Source organism: Rhinichthys klamathensis, unplaced genomic scaffold, assembly GCF_029890125.1.
Source record: "Rhinichthys klamathensis goyatoka isolate OS25496 unplaced genomic scaffold, OSU_Roscu_1.1 h1tg000720l_1, whole genome shotgun sequence".
Taxonomy (NCBI): domain Eukaryota; kingdom Metazoa; phylum Chordata; class Actinopteri; order Cypriniformes; family Leuciscidae; genus Rhinichthys; species Rhinichthys klamathensis.
Genome location: NW_026607135.1, coordinates 231,980 through 247,500, shown reverse-complemented (window position 1 = coordinate 247,500; position 15,521 = coordinate 231,980). Strand labels below are relative to the sequence as shown.

Here is a 15,521-nt window from a genome sequence, read left to right as displayed (position 1 = left end):
CCAGAACCGTGTATCCTTCCCACCGTGAGTGAAACTGATAAACCGAACTCCAGGTCCATAATCCTTAAAGACGCGGGTCATCTTAAATAAAGCAGGACAAACACAGGGACAGTTAAGCTTTGACTATTAGTTTGATTACAGGGGAATAACTGTACTGTCAGTATTAATTTACTCACTTGACACCATGGATAATTGTCCCCCTGTTGCAAGAAAACTTTATAAGGCTGAAAGGTACTGATGGGTTTCTTCTTCTCATCAAGCAACACTACACAGATCCGATATTCACTTCCACAATGTGAGTGTGGGGTATACCTGCAGATAAGACATCAAAGAGATATAGTTCTGTTCTAAAATTGTGTTTTCATATTAGAACCTGATTTAACATTGGTACTGTGTTCTTAAAATAATAGTTCACCTAAAAATTTAAATTCTGAATTCTGGATCACTTACTCCCCTTCGTGTCATTCCAAACATTGTGTTCTTTCTTCTGAGGAACATAAATGAAGATGTTTTGAAAGTTGATAAGTCCAAAAAAAAAACATTTGATTCAATTAACTTTCATTGTATGGACAAAATATATACAGTGTATATATATATATATATATATACATACAGTGTGTATATATATATACAGTATATATACAATATATATATATATATACACTCACCTAAAGGATTATTAGGAAAACCATACTAATACTGTGTTTGACTCCCTTTCGCCTTCAGAACTGCCTTAAGTACTATATCCTCCTGAGACCCAGAAAAAAAAAGTTTTTTGAATTTAGTTTTTTTCCATGTCATCACACTGTTTAGAGCACAATAAACAAATGGTAAAAAAACACATATATAAAATAATATTTTATTCATACGTTATGCTATGTCCTCTGTAGTGGACGCCAGGACTAAGTTGTTTAAAAAATAAAATGACATGAAATTATATGTATAGGCAAAAACAATGGGATTTTTTTTCAATCACCAATAAATTTTGGGGTTTCAGGATTTTTTCAACCAAAATTTGTATAAAGATTATTCTCAACTATGTTATGAAAGAAATAATGGAATGAATTGATACACCATTTTACTTTTTGCAATATGTGGGTAAAATGGCCATAAGTTAATATTCCCATTCAATGCAATGTATCTATACACTGTATCTAATTTGCACATTAATGTGTTCTTGGAGCAACATTTAATGAAAAAAGAAGTGTAACAATTGGAGTAATTATTGGCAACATTTTAATAATATCATCTAATATTTCAAAGGAATATTGATGTATAATTTATCTCCATATTCACTTGTTGTGTCTCCCAGAATGCCTGATAAACATGGTTTTAGTCCTGATGTCCTCTACAGTGGACACGTTTGAAATCAATGCCCTGTTCTGTAACAAAGTATTTTTTTTATTTGAAACCCCTTAACATTTCCCTGAGATGTTGTTTTATGAAATACAATTTGAAAAAGTAGTCCAATTTAAATATAATTACAATATATTATCATATTTCCATAAGAATGCTACATTTGATCACTAAATTAATGTCAGACATTTTTAAAGACCAAGGAGAAGTTGTTTTCATGATGAAACCTCCAAACATTTGGTATCTCTGAAAAGTCCTGAATGTGCTCTTTACAGGACACCCAGGTTCAGGGGCGGACTGGCCATCTGTGTGATCTGGAGAATCACAGAACGGCCGGTACTCCAGGACGGCCGGCGGGCCGGCCCACCGGCCCACCACCCGCCACACACGCAGTCACAGACATCCCAAGTCTCCCGGAAGTTCCGGGAGTCTCCCGCATATTTATAGCGGCTCACTGATGCCCGCAAATTAGTTAAAATCTCTCGGAATCTAGAGCGAATAAGAGTGCGCATGCGTAGCGCGCGCACGGCAGAGAGAGGGAGCGAGCTAGAGACCTTGCGTGTGTGTGCTAGTGTGCGCGTGTGCCTCACGAAGCGCATGTAAGGACCCAACCAATCAAGTGCGGGCGGGCTTTTATCTCTAATACTCACGAACCGAATTAATCAGAAATTACTTTGCAAGTTACTTGCTAGGGATGATGTTAGGAAGTGATATTCAGCTTGCTACATTTTTAATGATTACAGTAGTTAAAACAGCTAAACTTCAACATTTTAGCTGTAAAATGCCACATGCAGTAGCTAATATTAAGAAATATGTTGTGCTTTTACTTTTAAAAATGTTGGTAACGTTACAGTTAATGCTTACAAACTTTGAAGATTTTGAATACAGAAGTTACATTTGTAATGGTGTAGCCTATTTTCATTTAGATGTGGTATTATTATTTGTGCAGTAGCTAAGATTAATTACTGCATAAATTAATTAAGATTATTAAGTAATAAATTCATTTTAAGACAGCATGGAATGGATTGTATAATTTGCTGTTAGCTAGGTATAGTATTATGAGCCACAATTAAAGTCTTGTGACACTCATGCCAGGCGGCAGGCGTTATTGTTGTTGTTGTCGAGTTTCCGCGGGCCGATTGCTTTGGGCCGGGCCTGGTCAAAGTCCAGGGCCGTTTTTTAGTCCCAGTCCGTCCCTGCCCAGGTTGTGTCATGTGACATGTATGATGTCAGAGAAATTCACTAAAATATAATGTCCACTACAGTGGACAAAAGTCTATTCTTGGGTCCCAGGAGGATATATACTATACTATATATACGTGGCATTGATTCAACAAGGTGCTGAAAGCATTCTTTAGAAATGTTGGCCCATATTGACAGGATAGCATCTTGCAGTTGATGGAGATTTGTGGGATGCACATCCAGGGCACGAAGCTCCCATTCCACCACATCCCAAAGATGCTCTATTGGGTTGAGATCTGGTGATTGTGGGGGCCATTTTAGTACAGTGAACACATTGTCATGTTCAAGAAACCAATTTGAAATGATTCGAGCTTTGTGACATGGTGCATTATCCTGCTGGAAGTAGCCATCAGAGGATGGGTACATGGTGGCCATAAAGGGATGGACATGGTCAGAAACAATGCTCAGCTAGGCCGTGGCATTTAAACGATGCCCAATTGGCACTAAGGGGCCTAAAGTGTGCCAAGAAAACATCCCCCACACCATTACACCACCACCACCAGCCTGCACAGTGGTAACAAGGTATGATGGATCCATGTTCTCATTCTGTTTACACCAAATTCTGACTCTACCATCTGAATGTCTCATCAGAAATCGAGACTCATCAGACCAGGCAACATTTTTCCAGTCTTCAACTGTCCAATTTTGGTGAGCTCTTGCAATTTGTAGCCTGTTTTTCCTATTTGTAGTGGAGATGAGTGGTACCCGGTGGGGTCTTCTGCTGTTGTAGCCCGGTCTTCTGCTGTTGTAGCAACTCAAGGTTGTGCTTGTTGTGGGGGTGGGCGATATGAGCAAAAATTCATATCACGATATTTTTCACTGTCCGGACGATATCGATATTATATTGCGATATGAGAAAAAAAATTGGAATCACATTTTAGTACACCATAGTTAAATTACAGGCAAAATATGTATTTTAACAGTAGATAACTAGAAAAATGTTTATTTTTATTTTTTATTGTGCCATTTTTTTTCTCAAAAAGTGCAAACGTGCAACATGAGGTAGGCCTGAATGCACTTGTTATGTTTTTCCACTTTTTGCTCGTCTTGTCATAATGAGAACCGGCAGCGAATGAAGACTTTATTGATTTCTGAGTGAGAGCCGTCTTTGGGTGTGCTCTGTCTCCGCCGGGAATATCTGTTGTTATAGTTTTGCTTTTTTAAATTAGTTTTTATTTTAATATCGTTTTCAATTTTGCTTTAAATTTCAGTTTAGTTTTAGCTAGTTTAATTAATGGTTTTGTTAGTTTTTATTTTGCAAACACATTTCTTTATAGTTTTTATTTTATTTAGTTTCAGTTTTAGTAATTATAGTTTAGCTTTAGCAGAGCGAGCAGAACACTTCCAGTGTAGACCAAAGCGAGACGTTTAATTTAAGTTTAATGTTTGCACAGATTACAGTTAACTCTTGTGCAGACATCTTAATAATAAAAATAACATAATGGTTTGAGATTGAACAAAGCACCAAATAAATAGAACTTAAAAGTATACAAGAAAAAAACAATGAAAATTTTAATACAAACTAATTCATTAGTGTAAGGAGACAGAATAAAGGCCTACAGTTTGTACAGTATAAAACCCATTACGTCTATGGAGAGTCCCCACAAAGATAGTGGACCAGTGTGTGTGTATGCGCGCGCTTATGTGTGTGTCGTATATATGCGTGCGCTTATGTGTGTGTCGTGTCCTGTTATTCATAGCCTAACGTTACATTGCGGGGAAATGACTCCACGTGGATAATATTATTAGCAGTAAATGTTTTGTAAAAACAAAGATAATAATAGCAGCTTTCAGCCTTTCAACCTTCATGAAAACATGACATCTCACAGTAGCCTAGAACTTTAACGTTTTTTTGTGCTTGACGAACTTGTTTTGGTGTTGCACCCGCGTCTCGCAAATGAAACGGCATTCTAAAAATGCTGCGCTCAAGTTAAAAGTCAAACTTGCGTCTCATTACCTTGTTATTTCCCATTCCACCGCAAAAGATGCATCCTTTATGAACAGCCGCTTAGCACTAGCGATGTGTTCTACGTTACGGTCCTTCATTGAACGCGGTGCGTTCACACCGGACGCGAATAGCGCGTCAAGGCCAATTTATACTTCTGCGTCGGGTGCGCGCAGTAGGTACGGCGTAGCATACGCACAGACGCGTACCATACGCCGTACCCTTCGCCGTAACCTGACGCGCACCTCCTCAAAAATGTAACTACACGTCGCGACGACGCGGACCGCAAGATCTGTGATTGGTCGGCTTGGGAGCATCGCGTTTCCTCCTATGTATTTCCGGCGTGTTCTTCTGCACCGCCCGCCATTTTTAAATTCTAAGTACAGCGAAACTGTTAAAAAAACAAAAAAATTACCTTTTCCACCTCGATAAGCTCCAACTCCAACATGATCTGCTCTCTTTCAGTCGACATTGCTTGTAGTAACCTAAACTCAAAACAGCCGCGAGGAATCTTCTTCTTCTTGCCGCGAGGAATCTAAACACAGTGGAACATTAAAACCCTCCGCCGCCAACTAGCGTTTCGGCGCTGTACTGCAGAGCAACGCAGACCTAGGCCCTGTCCCAAATGGCACACTTCATATGCACTTTCGGTCTTGTGGACTTACAATGGCTGCCGCGTGCGCGTGTCCGTTAAGTCCGTGAGACCGTAGTGTGTCCCATTTGTCATTTTTAGATCTCAGAAGGGTGCTCGCGAGCGCCCCCTCTGCGGTCGATTTGCGCCCTTGATGCGCACTTTTGCCGAGCCCGCGCTGATGCGGACTCCACAGCAGACTCGACGCAGAAGTATAACGCCGGGTTCACACCGGACGCTGAAGCGACGCGGAACGGAAATTCACGCGCGGTCCGGCGCGTGCCTGTTCACACCAGACGCGTGTTCTTCGCGGAGGTCGACAAGCGCTTCTGCTCAGTTGTTTATTCAGAGCTATTTTTTTTTTTACATCATGGGTAAGTAAATAACCTCATAATATAAATACACCATGTTTCTGTAACCAAGAAGTTTGTGCCTCTCCCTCTCGTTGTTTCCCTGTTTGTTTGTGTGTTCGCATTTGTCACTCGCGGTATTTTAATTTAAAAATTGCTTTTATTTTGACAATTGACCGGATAGTCGAGTGTTTCTTGGTGTAACTTCCTTCCGGAATTGACGCGGATCACTCGCGGCTCGCGGAAAAAATAGACCAGACGCCGAAACTGGCGCTTCACGGCGCGTGCCGCCTGCGCCGCGCTGCGGCGCTCCACGTCTGGTGTGAACGACACCATAGGTTAACATGGGCGCCGAAAGGAAGCGGCCTCCGTTCCGCGCCGCTTCCGCGTCGCTTCAGCGTCCGGTGTGAACCCGGCGTAAATTGGCCTTCAGGCGCGAGTGATTTCAATGTTGTCAATGCAAAGACGCGTTACGCGCGTAAAAAATTCCTGCAGCGCGAATGAGGCGTAGAGCGCGGCGCGGTAGACGCGAATACGCCTCAAGCCTTGTTAACGCCGGGTTCACACCGGACGCTGAAGCAACGCGGAACGGAAATTCACGCGCAGTCCGGCGCGTGCCTGTTCACACCAGACGCGTGTTCTTCGCGGAGGTCGACAAGCGCTTCTGCTCAGTTGTTTATTCAGAGCTATTTTTTTTTTTACATCATGGGTAAGTAAATAACCTCATAATATAAATACACCATGTTTCTGTAACCAAGAAGTTTGTGCCTCTCCCTCTCGTTGTTTCCCTGTTTGTTTGTGTGTTCGCATTTGTCACTCGCGGTATTTTAATTTGAAAATTGCTTTTATTTTGACAATTGACCGGATAGTCGAGTGTTTCTTGGTGTAACTTCCTTCCGGAATTGACGCGGATCACTCGCGGCTCGCGGAAAAAATAGACCAGACGCCGAAACTGGCGCTTCACGGCGCGTGCCGCCTGCGCCGCGCCGCGTCTGGTGTGAACGACACCATAGGTTAACATGGGCGCCGAAAGGAAGCGGCCTCCGTTCCGCGGCGCTTCCGCGGCGTTTCAGCGTCCGGTGTGAACCCGGCGTTATACTCGACGCGTCCGCAAGAGCGCGAAGTGCGCGCGGCAAAAATGACGTCATTGCGGTGTGGGCGGTCGTGCGCGTTGGGTGCGCAAGACCCCATTTCGCCTGGCGGTGTGCACGGCACTTTTTGTAACATCGCGCGCGGCGCCGCATCCGAAGATGAACGACTTCGAGCCGAATCTGGCCGAACTGGTATGTCTGTACCACCATGTTTATGATCCTTCTATACACAGAGACATTTGCATTGATGGGCGACCATAAAAGCCTCTCATTTTGTGAATAGGAACACATTTACATTAAGCACCCAGTTTGCACTTGTATAAAGTAACTGCTTACATTTACAAAATAAGCCTACAATAGCAGAAGTAAGCCCTGCTAATGAAATTAAGGTTTAAACACTCTTCAATAAGGCTTCAGTTGTTTACTAGTTTACATGCAGTGAAAGTGCAATAAACCTACTGCATTTATTACTCTTTTTATATGAATCAGAAATGAATAAACTACTAATAAATGGCAAACTACTTCTTCACTGCTGATTCCTGGTGGTTTAGAGGAGAATTACTCCGAGTCGCCCCCTGTCGTTTCACAGAATAGCACAACGGCGAGCGCGTCAAGTATAAACGCCTCGTCTATATGGAGAGGTCCGCGCGCAGTCAGCGGAGACTCGCGCTCGTGCGGACGCGTCGAGTATAAACAAGGCTTCATTCGCGCGTCAAGTTCGCGCGAATGGGGCGAATTGAGCGTCTGGCGCGTTAAGCGCGAATGATTTAGTTAGTGCTATTTGTGCATTCAAGCGTTTGACGCGAATTCGCGTCTGCCGCCCGAGTTGAAAAATCTGAACTTCTGCGTCAATTCGCGCCGCGTTAACCAATCAGGAGCCTAGCTGCTTGCTGCTGTCACGTGGTGAAGTATCTGGATGCTTCAATAAATTATTTTGTAATATATGACTGTGGTTCTAATGCACAACAAAGCAAATATTTTATCACATAAAACTTGATTTCAATATATGAGACATATCCATTTTGTATTGAATGCTATTTATTCCATATCTAGATTATATGAAATATTATTATAATGTAAAGACAACCAACATATAAGTTCGTATCTGGACAGTGATGTGTGAGAGAGAGAGAAAAAAAAAAATTACAGGACAGATTAATCACTTTTGGAGGCTGACTTCATTTATTATCAAAACAAAAATAAATGACAGATTAGGTGGATGCGGGCGAGGGTGAACCTCGCACCGGGCTGTAGAGCGCGGGCTCGACAGGCATAGACCACTCGAGGCCGAGGGCTTATACGGCCTACGCTGTCCTCGTCAGCGTCCTCACCATTAGGTCCACCAAACCTAGCTCCTGGAGCAAATTGTGAAACTCCTGAAACCCTCCGGAGGTTCTGGTGGACCCGAGTACAGCGACGATGTCCCCTACGCAGCGGTTTCTGCTCTCCAGAGCATATACGAGCGGTGACTCTCTCGAATAATGCTAATGCTAATGCTCGATAAACATCTAAAAAGAAAACCCGCCAACGGGTTTCGCCTCTGACGCGCGTAAATTTCGCTTCAAACTTTTGTTTTTACGCGCGTCAATTTCGCCATTGACACGCGAATTAACACAAAGTGGTCAAGCGTCAAACTAGACGCGGTAGACGCGAATTTGACGCGCTATTCGCGTCCGGTGTGAACGCACAGTCACAGGACAGCGGTTAATCGCCTCAGCAACTTCACGCGTATGAAGCGCCAAATCAGCCATTTCCTTGAACAACGTATTTGATTCTGTATCGTCATTCGTGTTAACAGTTGTAAAGAGTACCAAATTGAACAAAACAATATAACTGCAAAATTTGAATTTATGAATACAGTCTCCTCGTTATCGCAAAATCCATATCATGGCACAACATAATAATACCGGTATTCAAGTTCATACCGGTATAGCGCCCACCCCTAGCGTGTTGTGGCTTCACAAATGCTTTGCTGCATACCTCGGTTGTAACGAGTGGTTATTTCAGTCAAAGTTGCTCTTCTATCAGCTTGAATCAATCGGCCCATTGTCCTCTGACCTCTAGCATCAACAAGGCATTTTCGCCCACAGGACTGCCGCATACTGGATGTTTTTCCCTTTTCACACCATTCTTTGTAAACCCTAGAAATGGTTGTGCGTGAAAATCCCAGTAACTGAGCAGATTGTGAAATACTCAGACCGGCCCGTCTGGCACCAACAACCATGCCACGCTCAAAATTGCTTAAATCACCTTTCTTTCCCATTCTGACATTCAGATTGGAGTTCAGGAGATTGTCTTGACCAGGACCACACCCCTAAATGCATTGAAGCAACTGCCATGTGATTGGTTGATTAGATAATTGCATTCATGAGAAATTGAACAGGTGTTCCTAATAATCCTTTAGGTGAGTGTATATATATATATATATAGTATATCAAAATATCTTTTTTTGTAGAAAGTCATACAGGTTTGGAATGACGACAGGGTGAGTAAATGATGACAGTATATTCATTTTTATCTCTTTAGTAACACTTCAGTTAAATTTCTGTCCTGATTACATAAAATGTATGCAGATTATTGCAATAAAAATACAAAATGATCTGCAAAATAATGTTTTTTAATAACATTAATTTTTTTTTACTTATAAATATCATACCGCGTGGGTTCTCATACTGCCAGGCACAATTCCACAATTCAAGGCGAATGTGACCCAGATGGACAGGTCATTTACAAGAATTAATCACATAAAATATGAAATTCAACACCTAAATATACTGTAGCATGAAATGGGAGTTTGAGTGACTCTCACCAGTCTGATATTTTGATAGGAGGTTGCAGTTGATCCATGAAAGCACCACTATAACCTTCTTCCGTCAAATCAATCAGCTGTCGTTTCAAACATAACCTGAGGACAAAGTTTATGAGTGATTCATGTGTGGAATTGCTTCATCTTTGATTGAACTTTCTAAAATATCAAACATACCCATAAGATGTTACAAAACATTTGGTGACTGTGTCGTCCGGAAATGGTTTCCTATTTTCCTCGGCTGCCCAACGGTCACCTCCATTCTGTACAATCTCCCATCCGTGAAGATCATCTAATAAGAACATCAGATAAAAACCACAAGCACAAACATTCTCTTTTTTTATACTGACATGTTCTGTACAGTCCTAATTATGTGGCTCACCATCAGCTCTGGGATTCTTGAGCAAGTTCCGTCGCTTCTTAGTTATAAAGTAAAACAGGCGCCAGTCCTTTGGGGGTCTGGAAGCATCACAGGGCTGGATCCCCTCTCTCCGACAGCGCTCTCTCCAGTGTGCAGCACTGTCCACCAGCTCCTTCCACTCACGACACACCAGCCGACAGACTCGCACCACCTGATGTTCAGGCAGGTTCAGTAGGATCTCCTCAACGACAGCTAGAGGAACATTTGGCTGCAAAACTGTGCACTGACAGAGGAAAAAAGATTACCTTTCAATTTAGATCCAGCTGTGGAACATGGTTGCTGTTAGTTGGTCCGAGCTGGTCATCTGCTACCATGTTCCACCCCGACCATTTTAAGATGGTATGACCATGGTTTATTGCTGGTCCACAATGATCGACTTATCAGGCAAGTCAGTCAATTTCAAGATATATCCAAGTTATAATATGATGCTAATTCTCTATAGCAATTGGCTATAACTGAAACCAAAAACTCAAAAACTTACTGAGTGTGAATGACCCGTCCCATTCTTGATTTTTTTAAATGACATTTGATATATAAGTCACTTTTGCGCGTCTTCAAACACGAAAGTTACGTTTCAAAGTCTGACAATGTTACAAAGAAAAAAGAAAACGCAAATAATAGCCACTTTCGCATTAGTGTCAGACCGATTTTCTAACCACGAGGCTGACTCCAGCTCCTTTTTCGCCAGCTCCTTATTCATCGAACTATTCGTTCCACCTTAAAAATGTTGGGCGGTTGTTAACCCCTCCCTCTCGGTGCTTTTGGCCGTATTTCTTAAAGGAACAGTTGTATGTGAATTACAAGCCTGTGGATCGGGCAGCATTTTTCATTTAACAGTGATTTTCATTTAACAGTGAAAATAAATAGCCTATTCCTGAAAAGATCATCTTGTCTGCCTCTATAAATGGTGTAAGCTATGTGGTAAATTATTATTTTATAATTACTAAATGTTTTTTTTTTAAAGTATGGAGAAACGTGACAGTATGTTTCCAACTGAGATTTAATGTAATGTAATTTCTGTTCTTTATTAGAAGTTATCCATTACTCCAGTCTAACATATTTATAATGTATGTATATATATATATATATATATATGTGTGTGTGTGTGTGTGTGTGTGTGTGTGTGTGTGTGTGTGTGTGTGTGTGTGTGTGTGTGTGTGTGTGTGTGTGTGTGTGTGTGTGTGTGTGTGTGTGTGTGTGTGTGTATACTGGACAAAGCATACTAGAGGTGTCATTACTTTATTATTTCACAAGGTCTCAAAAAAACAGGAACGTAGAGGCCTAGATTAATTCATTCTTAAATGAAATCTTGCATTACAACATTTTCTGATGTGTTATTATTGAAATATGGTACCCAGAACACGCCCCACCATTGCAACTTTATGTGCCGACAGCATACTGGAGGTGTCATTACTTTATTATTTCACAAGTTCTCAAAAAAACGGGAACGTAGAGGCATAGATTAATTCATTCCTAAATGAAATCTTGCATTACAACATTTTCTTATGTGTTATTGTTGAAATATGGTACCCAGAATATGCCTCTACATGCAACTTTATGTACCGATGTAGCATACTGGAGGTGTCATTACTTTATTATTTCACAAGTTCTCATAAAAACAGGAACGTAGAGGCATAGATTAATTCATTCTTAAATGAAATCTTGCATTACAACATTTTCTAATGTGTTATTATTGAAATATGGTAGGCTACTCACAACATGCCCCACCATTGCAACTTTATGTGCCGACATAGCATACTGGAGGTGTCATTACTTTATTATTTCACAGGTTCTAAAAAAAACAGGAACGTAGAGGCCTAGATTAATTCATTCTTAAATGAAATTTTGCATTACAACATTTTCTGATGTGTTAATATTGAAATATGGTACCCAGAACATGCCCCATCATTGCAACTTTATGTGCCGACATAGCATACTGGAGGTGTCATTACTTTATTATTTCACAAGTTCTTAAAAAAACAGGAACGTAGAGGCATAGATTAATTTATTCTTAAATTAAATCTTGCATTACAACATTTTCTGATGTGTTATTATTGAAATATGGTACCCAGAACATGCCCCACCATTGCAACTTTATGTGCCGACATAGCATACTGGAGGTGTCATTACTTTATTATTTCACAAGTTCTCAAAAAAACGGGAACTTAGAGGCATAGATTAATTCATTCTTAAATGAAATCTTGCATTACAACATTTTATGATGTGTTATTATTGAAATATGGTACCCAGAACATGCCCCACCATTGCAACTTTATGTGCCAGGGGCGTAGCCAGTATTGGGCCAGGGCGGCACTGGCCCGCCCACATTACTCACTGGCCCGCCCAGGCAAGTTTGATAAAAATACATTTTTAGTTTATTTTTATTCAAATGTATTTAAGAAAATATATTAATATATACCTGATTTATTGTTGACTGCTGTGTGTGTTTAATTCGTTTTCCGAATAAAATGGAACTGTCGAAGCAAGTTGTAGAAAGCCTCTCTCCGGAACGTTATTGGTTGCTATGGTTGCTGGGGGTTCCGACAGGAAAACTCTCAGCGGCGTCGGCGCCACAATAATGGCTAAACAACTTTCTTTAATGTGCTATTTGAAAAAAGCAAGAGTTGAGGAAGAAGACACGCCACTGCCTTCATCTACCGAGTCCACCCAGCCCAGTTCTTCCGACTCATTACCCCAGGAGAAGGCTAGTCAGGTGCTGGTGGCGGCTGCTTCTTGCTCCCTCTCTCCCGATCAGCCTAACGTGGGTTTACCCGCCGATCTAACTGCGATATTATTATTTTAGCTTACTTTATTTTCGGGTGAACTGTCTTTGCACTGCTGACTAGCCTGAATAAAATAGACAGGTTATTGTCTACACTGGTTTGTCCAGCCTTTATTAAGCTCTGTTGGTTGAACATGATGATTTGCCGAATATTAAGGTGTAACTGTTTTTGCAGTTTCAGTTTGTCTATTAATTTTTCTACTCTCTAAGGTTAATTATTACTGAAGTCATTTTTTTCTATGAAAAACTATAGGCCCACTCACATTTTCACTGGCCCACCCAAAATACAATTTCTGCCTACGCCACTGGTGCCGACTTAGCATACTGGAGGTGTCATTACTTTATTATTTCACAAGTTCTCAAAAAAACAGAAACGTAGAGGCATAGATTAATTCATTCTTAAAAGAAATCTTGCATTACAACATTTTCTGATGTGTTGTTATTGAAATATGGTACCCAGAACACGCCCCACCATTGCAACTTTATGTGCCGACAGCATACTGGAGGTGTCATTACTTTATTATTTCACAAGTTCTCAAAAAAACAGGAACGTAGAGGCATAGATTAATTCATTCTTAAATGAAATCTTGCATTACAACATTTTCTGATGTGTTGTTATTGAAATATGGTACCCAGAACATGCCCCACCATTGCAACTTTATGTGCCGACATAGCATACTGGAGGTGTCATTACTTTATTATTTCACAAGTTCTCAAAAAAACGGGAACGTAGAGGCATAGATTAATTCATTCTTAAATGAAATCTTGCATTCCAACATTTTATGATGTGTTATTATTGAAATATGGTACCCAGAACATGTCCCACAATTGCAACTTTATGTGCCGACTTAGCATACTGGAGGTGTCATTACTTTATTATTTCACAAGTTCTCAAAAAAACGGGAACGTAGAGGCATAGATTAATTCATTCTTAAATGAAATCTTGCATTCCAACATTTTCTGATGTGTTATTATTGAAATATGGTACCCAGAACATGCCCCACCATTGCAACTTTATGTGCCGACTTCTAGGTTGTACGTCACACATCACACACATGACCAGCGTCGGCCAATAGTGAGCCTACATGTGACGTGCAACCTAGAAGCTTTGCGTAGATTCACTATGTGAAATATCACGGCCTTACAGAGTAGTTGAATAAAGTCGTTCTTTTTGTTTGTTTTTTGCGCACAAAAAATATTCTTGTCGCTTGATAAACTTAAGATTGAGCCACTGTAGTCACTCGGACTATTTTAACGATGTCTTTCATAACTTTTGGGCCGGCCAGTTTCGATCCCTTAAGAAGCCTATGGAGGAGTGATCCAGCTCTCAGATTTCATCAAAAATATCTTAATTCGTGTTCCGAAGATGAACGAAAGTCTTACGGGGTTGGAACAACATGAGGGTGAGTAATTACTGACAGAATTTTCATTTTTGGGTGAACTAACCCTTTACGAAAGGTCAGGCCATGGGAAGGGCATCTCTGGGGTGCTACAGATCATTTGGCAGTCAGCACTAAAGTTCTTTATATGATAAAGACTTGGTTAAGAACCGCAGTGACTACTAAAGTACAAGCAGAGCGCTCAATGCAACCCTAACTGCCGCAATGGTTGGCTGTAGCCCAGCTAACAGCTGTGAGGATCCCCGGTGAGGAAACAGAGAGAAATGGAAGTGACTGCATGGGCAAGAGTAATGGTGATCCAGCTCTCATGTGTAGCTCGCTGTGTTGACTTGGCAAAGGTAGTGGATCAAGATGAGCTCAAATTTACATGATGATGGTGTATGTCTGAAAATAACAGATGGAAAAACAGGATCATAATGGAACCCAAATGCTTGCAGTCACGATCAGCAGAGAGTAGGTGCTACTTTAAAAGACCACAGGATGGGGTCAGCAAATTCATCTGCAGTAGTGCTGAGCTGAGTGACAGCAACATGGCAATGAAACAACGAGTTGCACAAAAAAGGAGAGGAAATTACTTTTTTAGCTTCTGGAAATAAGAAAGGAAACCCTGGACTAAAGCCTTCCGTTTAGAACTATAAATTAGTAATGCAGCACACATAATCAATCAGCTTTCCACCTAAGCAACGGTGTCATATATCAGAGTTAGAGATAGAGGAGACCAGCGTTGTGATAAATATTAATGTACGTCATCAGGCCAAATACAGGCCAGAGGCCTTCTATCATCTCATATAAAAAGTATCAACAGGTGCTGCAACTCATTCATATCAATAGCCTTTTTTAAACATACATTTCATTGAATTATTAATTTTATTTTTTTTAATTTTTATATAAGTCTTGCTTGTGAAAGGTAATTCCTCGAAAGCTGTTTTCAATTGTGTGGCGATGTGTACAGCCCCAAACAGCGCACAAAACATGCATTTTTCTCAATTCCCGGTATGAGAGGTATGGGAAAGTTGCCCTCCCCAACATGGCGGCGCCGTTGACGTACGCTCCAGCGGCCAATAGGGCGTCTATGTATTTATTATGTCTATGGTGATGACAACGCGTATGTTGACGGACGCTTTGAATGCGAGAGTCGAGAGATATACATTTAATTAATTAAATTCTAATAAAAATTATTTCAATGCCCATGGAAACTAAGTGATGGTGCGTACAATGCATGGTAATAAAAACATTCGGGGCTTTACTGAAAACATTCGGGGCTCCAGCCCCCTTAGCCCACCCCTAGCGCCGCCCCTGGGCGTTTGTATGAGTTGTAAATGGCTGGCAACAACTTCATAACACAGTTACATTAATATTGATTCATTTTAATACTTACGTTTTATAAGAACTAATTTTAGTCTACATAAATTATATAAAGTAAAATAATTACTCCGGCATTAATTAATTCAATTTATAGTTTTAGGAGAAAAGGTCCGGTAATTAAAAAAAGGTCAA

The 15,521-nt window shown here is 40.8% G+C and overlaps 1 protein-coding gene across 1 annotated transcript in view; it reads right to left on the bottom strand.

The window, feature by feature from the left end:
• The window catches only part of fbxo44.9 (F-box protein 44, tandem duplicate 9), an 89,737-nt gene extending 79,369 nt beyond the window's left edge, over nucleotides 1-10,368 (bottom strand). The window contains exons 1-6 of the mRNA XM_056242263.1: nucleotides 10,324-10,368; nucleotides 9,804-10,065; nucleotides 9,599-9,713; nucleotides 9,425-9,520; nucleotides 177-312; nucleotides 1-81 (exon numbers count right to left, since the gene is read on the bottom strand). The exon at nucleotides 1-81 is cut by the window's left edge and continues 62 nt beyond it. Coding sequence (XP_056098238.1) covers nucleotides 1-81; nucleotides 177-312; nucleotides 9,425-9,520; nucleotides 9,599-9,713; nucleotides 9,804-10,065; nucleotides 10,324-10,368 — 735 coding nt within the window. The remainder of the gene's footprint in view (nucleotides 82-176; nucleotides 313-9,424; nucleotides 9,521-9,598; nucleotides 9,714-9,803; nucleotides 10,066-10,323) is intronic.
• Nucleotides 10,369-15,521: the final 5,153 nt, after the last annotated feature.